At 32.2% G+C, this 10,520-nt stretch overlaps 1 protein-coding gene across 1 annotated transcript in view; it reads right to left on the bottom strand.

Moving 5' to 3' along the window:
- Window positions 1-2,503: 2,503 nt before the first annotated feature.
- LOC134271352 (uncharacterized) overlaps window positions 2,504-10,520 on the bottom strand; it is a 54,592-nt gene continuing 46,575 nt past the window's right edge. Inside the window, exons 44-55 of the mRNA XM_062753569.1 lie at window positions 10,075-10,341; window positions 9,958-9,981; window positions 9,673-9,782; window positions 8,417-8,478; window positions 7,889-8,067; window positions 6,923-7,028; window positions 6,726-6,745; window positions 6,314-6,452; window positions 5,942-6,024; window positions 5,345-5,400; window positions 5,200-5,250; window positions 2,504-3,882 (exon numbers count right to left, since the gene is read on the bottom strand). Coding sequence (XP_062609553.1) covers window positions 3,874-3,882; window positions 5,200-5,250; window positions 5,345-5,400; window positions 5,942-6,024; window positions 6,314-6,452; window positions 6,726-6,745; window positions 6,923-7,028; window positions 7,889-8,067; window positions 8,417-8,478; window positions 9,673-9,782; window positions 9,958-9,981; window positions 10,075-10,341 — 1,106 coding nt within the window. The 3' untranslated portion in view covers window positions 2,504-3,873. The remainder of the gene's footprint in view (window positions 3,883-5,199; window positions 5,251-5,344; window positions 5,401-5,941; window positions 6,025-6,313; window positions 6,453-6,725; window positions 6,746-6,922; window positions 7,029-7,888; window positions 8,068-8,416; window positions 8,479-9,672; window positions 9,783-9,957; window positions 9,982-10,074; window positions 10,342-10,520) is intronic.

The raw sequence follows: 10,520 nt of genomic DNA, 5'->3' as shown, positions 1-10,520 counted from the left end.
TTATGAATGATTTAAAGCAAAAACTTAAAATGATGCAACAATTAAAATGATTCTTCAATATCATTTTAAAAATTCATTTCCTATAGTTTCTGCAGAAGTATGTGAATGAAAATTTTAAAATCAATTACTAAAGATAGATATTTTTCAATGAACTTTCGTCATATATAATTTTCCCATCGGTTTCATCGGGATCTAGCAACAAAAATTTGGGCTAAAATGAAAAGAGAACTGTCTAAGATAAAACCCTCTAATAAGAAAGACATGTGGGGACACATACAACAAATGTGGTACACAGTCACGAAAGAATTTTGCATGGACCTTCTTCATGGCATGCCTGACAGAATAAAAGCAGTGATAAAAGCAAAGAGTGGAGCTACCAAATATTAATGTATAATGAATTTATCATCCAATAAGAGAATAAATAAATAGTTTTTCCCGCTAAGTCAATTTAATTGTCTTTTTATATAACGGAATTTTTTACCAATGTGGCCTTATTTTGTGGGGAAAACCATGTGAGTTTAAAAAGTTTGTTGAGCTGTATACTCATTTAGTTTATTTAATACCCAGGAGCAGAGAAGAAGATTTTTAAAGAAATAATGCATTTTCACTATACAATCAAAAGAACCCCACCCTAGCACTAGAACCCCTGACCCTGGGGCCTTGAATTTCACACTTTTGGTAGAGAACTCGATGGCCATTACATTCATGCAAATAGTTTGACTGCTTGATGTCCTGGAGTAAAGAAGAAGATTTTTAAAGATTGCACTAATTTTAGTGGTTTGGCCCCACCCCTCAGGCGCCAGGGGGGCAGGGACCATGAAATTCACAAATTTTGTTCTCCTTAACCTATAGATGCTTTATGTAAAATTTGGTGGAAATTGGTTGAGTGGTTGCAGAGGAGAAGTGAAAATGTTCAAATGTTAACACACGACGAACGACGCACCACGAAGGACGAAAACAGATAGCAATAGGTCACCTGAGTTAACTCAGATGACCTAAAAATATGCAAAACAAAATTTTTCGCTTATTTTTTTTGTCAACATCACAATTAGAATTTATCCGCCATGTTTACTGACTTTGACCGATTTTATTTTTGGCCAGCAAATTGAGATCTACGGAGCTGATCTATTTAGGATAGCCCTCATATTATAAATATCGCAGACATCACATGATTAAACACATTGAATTTGACGATTGTTAGAAATAGGATGACGGATGGCAATATGCAAATTTATGAGGAGAAATGTATATAGCATAAAGACGTTTATAAAAATCATGATAATATTAAGATATTGGCAAAGAATCAATTGGGAATAACTCTGGAATTGATTGTATATACATGTACAATGCATGTATGTGTAACTTATCATAAAAAATGAGAATTTTATTTTATGGTTCAGTCGGATAAAAACAAATTTTCTTAATCAAAAAATTAAAAAATAATTAGAAGAATAAATTAAATTCAAATTTCAATTACCTGTCATTTTAAATTAAAGTGAATGCTCTGTAGCGAAACCTACAGCCAAAAAAACTAGAAAATGAGGATAATATTGATATTTTTAAGGTCAATATGATGATTTAGACACCCGAGGAGTATAATATTCACTGAGTCCGCAAGGCGAAGTGAACATTGTACTTCGAAGGTGGCTAAATCATCGTGATGACCGCAAGAAACAGCAATAACCGTTTTACTATACGATTTAATGATAGCAAACTCCTAGAAGACTGTTTTTGCTGTAATTGAAAGTTTTGACGAGAAATTTCAACAAAAACACACTGTAGCAAGATACAGAAATAAATCATTGTATTGATCTGCAATAATTCCTTGTATTGACCTGGAAGATCACGTGATTCATTTTATTGACCTGCAATAATTCTTTTATTTTATGATAGAATAATTTTCCTCTCTATGATTGCATGGTTGAGATCCAACAATTTTAGAAAAATATTACGTTATATTGACCTGCACGTGACCTTCCAGGTCAATACAAGGAATTATTGCAGTCATTAAATTAATCACGTGACATTCCAGGTCAATACAAGGAATTTTTACAGTTAAATATAATATTCCACTATTCTTGTTACGTTTTCTAGCTGAAATTCTCGTTTAAAAAAAACTTTCAATTAAAACAAAAAACAAACTTGGTGTTTGCTATTACTTCATCATCATATATAATTATATATATAAAATAGTGCTGTTAATTGAGGTAAATACAATGATTCAGCGAATATTGTACTCCTCAGGTGTCTAAATCACAGTATTGACCTCAAAAACAGCAATAATTGTATAATATTGACCTGGAAGTTCACGTGCAGGTCAATATAATGTAGTATTTTTCTACCATTGTTGTACATGTATCTCAGCCAATCAGAATGAGGGAAATTATTCAATCATATAATAAAAACTATTATATATTTTGTAAATATGAAAATGGTACTAGTAAACTTTGGCAGATTCAGCATCCGCTACCGCCCTTGACATAAAATCATGAACAATTAGAAATAAAATAATACCTTTAATATTAAAATTAATTCAATTACAGTTATATTACAAAAGACAATAAAAGTCTATATACAATATACTCCTATATATAAATTAAAGTTGAATATTAAATTCCATCGTTTTATTTATAAATCTGCTGAAACCAAGATATAAAACCCTCTCTACACAGCATACTAAAGAGTTCAGATTCTATAGTTTTTTCTGCATTTTGAGATGCATCTAAATTTGTTAAAGCGTTTTAAAAAGGCAAAATTGAATATTAAATTCCATCGTTTTATTTATAAATCTGCTGAAACCAAGATATAAAACCCTCTCTACACAGCATACTAAAGAGTTCAGATTCTATAGTTTTTTCTGCATTTTGAGATGCATCTAAATTTGTTAAAGCGTTTTAAAAAGGCAAAAAAAAAATTTATTGAACATTTTGTTTACAAATATTTTTCCACTGAAGAAGACAGTATTGTAGTGATTTTTTAATGATACTGTATTGTATTTGAACATTTTTCTTTCTGAGGGAATTTTTTAATGGGCAAAAACAGTTTGCTGTGGTGTAAAGAGGGTCCTTAAAGTCGTTGCTTTAAGGAGGCTGGGGGTCAACAAATTAACCACAAATTAACCACCAGATTTAACTTATTTTTTAAGATACGGTATCTTAAGCTGTCAACTATCATTTGGCAAAGAAAAAATTCATACATTTTAGTTTTAAAATTTGATCATTTATGTATATCTTTATATGAAGCTCTTCTTTTAAAGGAGATCGAAATATTCTGAAAATGGCTGCCACCCCCAGCCTCTTTAAGATCATCGATGTCTTTTTCGTATCAAAAAAAAACTAATTCATTAAAGAATTAAAAATATTTTTCTACAAGTACGTTATACATTTAGAGTAAAGTTCAAATTCATTTTTTGAACTGGAAAATATTTTTTTGCATCTTCACAATATGTTTAGATGGCTTATCTCGTCCTATGATTAACAAGGAGGTTTATTAATACTATGACGTCATTCTTGTTGGTGTTATATATAAATGTGGAAATCATAAAAAGAAGTACATGTACATAAAGTGTTATTAAATACTGAATACCAAAACGTGAATGTAAAAACATAGAAAAATGAGCGTAGGAAATTAACATTTACTGATGAAACCTTAAACCTATATCCATTTCTGGAAAATGATGTCGTGATATATGCATAGTACATTTTGCGTCTTATATGAATAGTGTTTTACAGGTAAGCTTGCACAAAAATCGAAAAAAAAAGTTTTAAAATGATAAATACATCATTTATTATTAGGAATTATTTTAATTAAAAATATCGTCATATTGCTGACACATGGCTTCGTTTCTCTTTATCCAGATCTTTAAGCTGCGAATCAATCTCTCTGTAAAACAAAACAACGTGTAATTGAATATCTAGCACTATCAAAATTGATTATGGCTCTGCTTTCTTAAACAGATATGTTTTAATGATTTGTTTTATATTTACCTGTTAAATGTTGATTATCTTGTCAAAGGGGATCTGATTTGAATAAAGTAAATTTACGTTATACAACAAGAGACCCATATAGGTCACCTGGGCATCATGCATGTAACATCTTACCAACCATTGAATTCGGTTCGTACTTTATACCAGATGCTATGACATTTACAATTTTGAAATAAATACAATTTATTGCCAATCATAACTATACACTATGCTTAGTTTGGTTTCTGAATACCCTAGGCAGAGTTTGAAAAAAAAAACAATGCAACTAATCGGTTAAAATCAGCTATAATCAGTAGTGCCCCATTTCACATAAACTCTGATCCCGGGGCTACACATTTTAAAATTTTGGAAAAGGCACCCTTGCTCATCATAAATGTTTGATCAATACAAAAGTGCAGATTTCAAAGTATTATTTCCTTTTCAGTACTGGTATGTAAGCATTAGAGCCCCGGTCCTATTCTCCTCTACGGTACCCCTGACCCAGGGGCCTTGAAATTCACAATTCTGGAAAAAGAACCCACTTGCTCATCATATCTATGTATATTTTGTTTGTTTGTTTAATGCCCAGGACCAGAGGAGAAGATTTTCAAAGAATTGATGCATTTTCAGTTTATAATGACTACAGCCCGACCCTTACACCAGAACCCCTTAATGGGGCCATAAAATTCTGAGTCACTCAGGTGACCTAAAATGCAATATTATTGTCCATAATGTGCACAAGTGTTTCTTTCAGAAGACATTTTGTCTATTGTTTCTATTGTCCCAATATACTTCTATGAAGAAACTATGAATTTCAAAATTTAATTTTTCATTATTCCTGACTCTCTCATGCGAATTTTTATATCAAAGAAATTTGAATCTACATGTACTCCATCCAAAGACAGTTTATCTCTATGTCTTAATGTGTATGACAGCACATTGCAATCAGTATTGTGAAAAATATACGTAAGATAAATGACAGCTAAATAATAAAAAAAAACTATACAGTTTTCAATCTTGAAATTCAATCTCAATTGAATTCAAAGCTTTGGGTGATCTTATGAGAGGCAAGTCAACAAAAAAAATAGACAAAACTATTTGACATGTAAGAAAGATAAAAAAGTACACAAATATGAATTTTTTCTCTTATATGCCTGATTTAAACTAATTAGAAACGTAATAACATAATACATAAGACGTACTAATGAGTATACAACAACAAAGCAAAACTCACGAATACAGGGTTAGGATTCATATCTGCAATAGGTCGTCTTATCGTAAACTTCTAAAAGGTAAAGAATAAATTGAAATATCATTTTCAAATTTGTGCAACTGGATTACATTTATTCTTAAGAAAATAATGTAAAAGAAAAACCTACCGACACTTCAGGTGGTATGGACATGTTATCCCTTGAATGTTCTGACAAATGTGGAACTGTTAAAAGAATGCGACAAATCAATTTCAGACAGTAAAACCTGTACATGTAATAACATTTTCTTTCAGGGACGGTTAGGATATATCATTTTACTATCTTTATTATATAACCCATTCCAGCTGTGATTTTTACATTTGGTGGCTTTGATTTCACTGATTATTTTGTTATTCTCTTGTGGAACGTTCCTCTCATATGGAGACACTACTACTTGGCGGTGGAGGGCTGCAAATTCATATCTATACTCGTTACTCAGCGCCATTGATCAGTAAGGGATCTTTTTCGTGCCCACGTTGACATGGGACCTCGCTTTATATGATCTCATCCAGAGAAGAAGTCTCCACGCCTCACAGCGGATTTGACCCGCGACGTAAGGATAGGCTCCTTACCCAGTGACTGTAGAGCTGATGCTCTTACATGTACCACTATGCCACAAGGGCGACACTTGTTTTTTTTATGTATACTATACTAAACGTTATAAACCAATAGTCGCATTGAAACAGCTACATTTCCCAGAATAATTTGATCTGATAGTTGAGGTACCTTTTCTTTCTTCAGTTTCGTGTATCCATGGAGAGAACATGCTTTTTGGACCCCAGCTTCCATAACGTATAGGAATCGATGATCTAAATAAAATTTCTCTCAAAGTAATTTGAAAATAAAAGATAAGATTATCTATGTTCTTTGTATTATTCCTTCATAAAGGCGTAATGCTAGGAATTCACAAGAAAGCCGTGAATGCTACTATATATTTATATGGAATTTAACTTGTATTAATTTTGCCAAGGGGAATGTTTGATTGAATGACAACCATTTTATTGTTTTCCGAAATCGGATTTATTTTTTCCTTGATATTGAAAAAAAGAATAATAGAAGGAATATCAAAAGTGTCAAGCAGTTAGATAGATGTCCTACCTATTCAAATCACACTGCTTTGATTCATTTCTCCTTTGTGATCGTCGTTGACAGTATACATAAACAATGGCCATTATTGCTAGAGCTGCCAGAAGGAACGGTATCCCAATCCCTAATCCTAAGATTAGGCTTAAATTTTCTGGAATTCATGGAAGCATAAACAGATATACCAAGCTAGTTGAACTTCAAACAATTTGAAAATGGTAATGTTCTCTTTTAGAGCAGACATTGAAACATAGATATTATCAGATTTGTTAAACGATATTAAACACACTAATCAAGGGGAAAACAAACAAGAAAGTTTGATTAAACGCAAATAATCTTAAATCTTCAAGAAGTTTTTTCAAAAATAATGTATATTAATTCATTTATTTCTTAGACAAGTTCTGGAGATTCAATAAAAGCTATTTACCGTTTTCTTTTTTTCTCCCTCTGAAAAAGACAAAAAGGAGAAATAATAAAAAATAATGATTAAATTTTTCCCTTCGTTTCTTCAATAGTTTGTTGCTTCACATTTTATAAAGGTATATAAGATAAGTTTCTTATTTTTACATTTGTTTTGTAATTGTGATGAAGGTAGAAAACGATGCATTAAGTCTTAAAACTTACAAACACATGGCAACTCCTGAGGTTTCCACACAGTCCTGTCCATCAGAACAAGGGTAAAGATGCTGTAAGACAGCGCACTGACTGCTTGAAGTGTTCAGTACAAAATCTACAACAGGATAGACAGAGTTAGAACAAAAAAATATATCAATATAAAGTATCTATCTTTCTCTTTAAATATTTGTCTATAAGTATACCATTTTATTTTCATTCTCTTTAAAACATTTTATTTAAGTATACCATTTTATTTTCATTTTGCAATCATGATCAGCTTGTACTTAATTATGATATGATAGTAAGAGTTTCAAATAAAAAAAGTCAGGAATACTGGCATTGTTTCAAAAACAAAATTACAGTCTACATAAGCTATTTTTCTGAACATATACATTTAACAATTATTTAATTTTGTTTGTATTCTAGCCTCTCATTGGTTGATTTCCAAAAAGGAACGCAAATTATTCGTATAATTTGGTTTGGTATGGGAACACACCCCCTGACAACCAGCTGAATCATCTGTATCCATGTAATCCCCTCATTTCCAGTCCTTGATTCATGGAAAATACCAGATTCAATAAATATACCCTTAACTTCTAACAGTAGCTCGATCTTACCTCATGTAAACAAATATCATGGCTGTTATGTCTATGCATCACTTATTACCTCTCCTCGCTTCCCATCACTTCCATTACTAGCTATAGGGTTATTGAGCGGCAAATTTGAACTCATAAAAAGTAACACAATTTTATATTCACAGTTGCTTATATTTAATTGTTTTAAAATTAAATTATTAGGAATAACTCTTAATTCTTGGCCAAATTATTCGAGTGTAACCTGGTTTATGTCAGTTTACGCTCTTTTTATAATCCGCTTTGCTTATTATTCAGCGTAACTGAACCAAACCAGGTTGTATCGAATAATTTGGCCAAGAATTAGAGTCATTCCTTAATTAACAAATTTACAAGTACAAACCTTTTCCGTTTTCATTGGACATTTTTACGGAGGATACCGAAGCGTTCTTTCCTAAGGATTCGATTATTACTGATTTACTCAACAATTCCTTTGAAGCCTTGACATATTCACTTGTTTGTTCTTCTGAAGACGTGTTCTTGTAAACAACAATTTCATATTCAACATTAAGGCTTCCAAGGCTACAAAACATAACATTTAAAAAAAATTGAAAGAAATTGAAAAAGAAATATCGACGAATATATAGATATATTTTGGAATCACCGTTGTTCATGGGTGTAGGGGTGTGGTGTGGTCAATGTTCGTAGATAAGTGGTAATTTCGTGTGTAACTTGCATCTTTTCGTAAGATAAAAAGATTGCTAAATGTATTTGTGTTTCAGTGTTCATGGGGACGACGTCAAATCGTTGGAAAGGTAAACCAAAGAAATTCATAAATATTGATCTCCAACAAACAATGATGATTCTAAAGTAAGTATCCAAAACCTTTCATCAAAGTCTAAAAAAAATTCAAGGAAAAGTCTTTTCTTACCTTAAAGATAAAATAATAAGAGACTTGAAACCACGCATTGTTCTTTTAAAATGGTCCTCAAGCTAGGAAATATAAAATAATTGTATATTTACAATTAAAAATAAAAAATGCCAAAAAAGATGTTTATGAAACACTGATGCCCCCAATAAACTTTCTTAAATGCATATCAAATACGTTATAAACTTGGTACCCAAAGTAAGGTCTCGCAAGAAATACATAAACTCATGTGAAATATGAAAGCCCTATCATCTTCGGTTCAGAAGTAATGCACAACGTTAAAGTCTAATAAAACGTAGGTCATACTCCAAGGTCAAGGTGAAAGGGTGTAAGTTGTTAATATTTAAGGGAAGGTCATGCAACAATGATTTCATGAGTGAAGTATAAAAGCCTTAGACTTAACCGTTCAAAATTCAAAGTTTCTTAAAAATAGGTCAAACTCCAACGTCAAGGTAAAAGGGTAAAAGTTGTTGGAATCTAAAGTAGGGTCTTGTCACAGGATTACATACAAGAAGTATAAAAGTCATAGTTTTTAAAAGTCGGTCTAACTCCTAGGTCAAGTTGAAGGGGTCAAAATTGTTGTAATTCAATAGAAATTCTTGTCAAACGGATTACATATTTAAAGTATAATTGATTGATTGTATATTGTTTAACGTCCCTCTCGATAATTTTTCACTCATATGGAGACCTCACCGTATACGCGGCACTCAGGGCCATTGAGCAGTGAGGGTTCTTAATCGTACCAACGCCTACCGTGACATGGAACCTTCATTTTTAAGGTCAAATCCGAGAGACCCGTGACTTTCACTTCTATAAGCTAGTGCGGAGCGCTTGGCAAAGGAACAGTCACTCCCTATTTTTACGTCTTAGTTATGACGCGGCGCCGCGAACGAGAATCAAACTCGGGCCTCCCGATCATGAAGCGAACGCTCTACTACTCGGCTACCGTGACCGGTTTTAAAGTAAGAAAACACTAGCTCCAACTGTACAAAAGTTATGGCCAAGGTTAAATAATGTTAATTTTCTCAAAACTGTGTCAGTCTCTAAGGTCAAGGTCAAATTTGATAGTATCCAAAGAAGTCTTGACACAGGGTAAACACATGTAAAATATGAAAGTCATTCAATCAAAAGTCATGGGCACGGTTAAGTTTTTGCAGACAAACAGACAGACAGAGAGATGGACAAGGGAAAAAATATATAAATCCCTGCTTCTTCGATAAAATGGGCAAAAAACTTTCCAAAAAGGTAAATATCCATACCATCTGAAACACATTATCTGTTATATTTGTTGTTTTCTCTTCAAATTCTTGTTGGGTGACATCAACCATGAGTGTTGTCTCTGCTTTAAATTTAACTTCCTCTCTTGAATCTAACAAATACAAAATTTATTCAAGGAAAATACATATAGCAGATAAACCCCAAAAGTAAGCTCAAGCTTTTTTTCGAACTTAAAAAAATTCATCAAATAAAAATGTTAAATACACTGTATTCAATCTTTTTACACAAGTTACATTAATTTAAATACCAATATCTTAAAAACTCACTCGTTATGTATGGAGGCGTTGGAGCTTGATAAAAAGATAGGAAAAACTAATGTTACTTAGATATCAAATGTTTTGCTAAAATAAATTTCATTCAAATCTGAAGGTATTACTACATACACAAACATATTCCACTAGTCGCATTAAGTCCATAACGACAAGAACAGAAGTAACTGTCCGTTCCGATTTTTAGTACACAATGCTGAGTAGTGAGATCACAAACAGCAGTTCCGTTCAAACAGTCGTCTACATGGACATCACAATTTGTCCCGTTCCAGCTATCCTTACAGACACACGCTCCTGTGATGTCATTGCAATCGTTAGTGTTTTCTGCGATGCATGGGCATTGTTTGGAACATTGCATACCATAAGCTTTAGGACCACAGGCTGAAAATATGGAAGAAAAAACTCTTTTCTAGAAACAGCTCTAGTGTTAGTTTTCACAGCTTAATTTGAATTTGTTCATAAAAAACATTTTCAAGTTAGCACAGATTTCAACAAAAATGAATTTTAGACTTTTTTTCTCATTTCTGTTGTTTTGACCAAATGAACCGCCATGTGACCAT

This window comes from Saccostrea cucullata, unplaced genomic scaffold (assembly GCF_032062105.1).
Source record: "Saccostrea cucullata isolate Sc308-1 unplaced genomic scaffold, CSIRO_AGI_Scuc_v1 ctg2071, whole genome shotgun sequence".
NCBI classification, from domain to species: domain Eukaryota; kingdom Metazoa; phylum Mollusca; class Bivalvia; order Ostreida; family Ostreidae; genus Saccostrea; species Saccostrea cuccullata.
The sequence above is the reverse complement of the archived record's forward strand: the minus strand, read 5'-3'. Positions and strand labels throughout refer to the sequence as shown.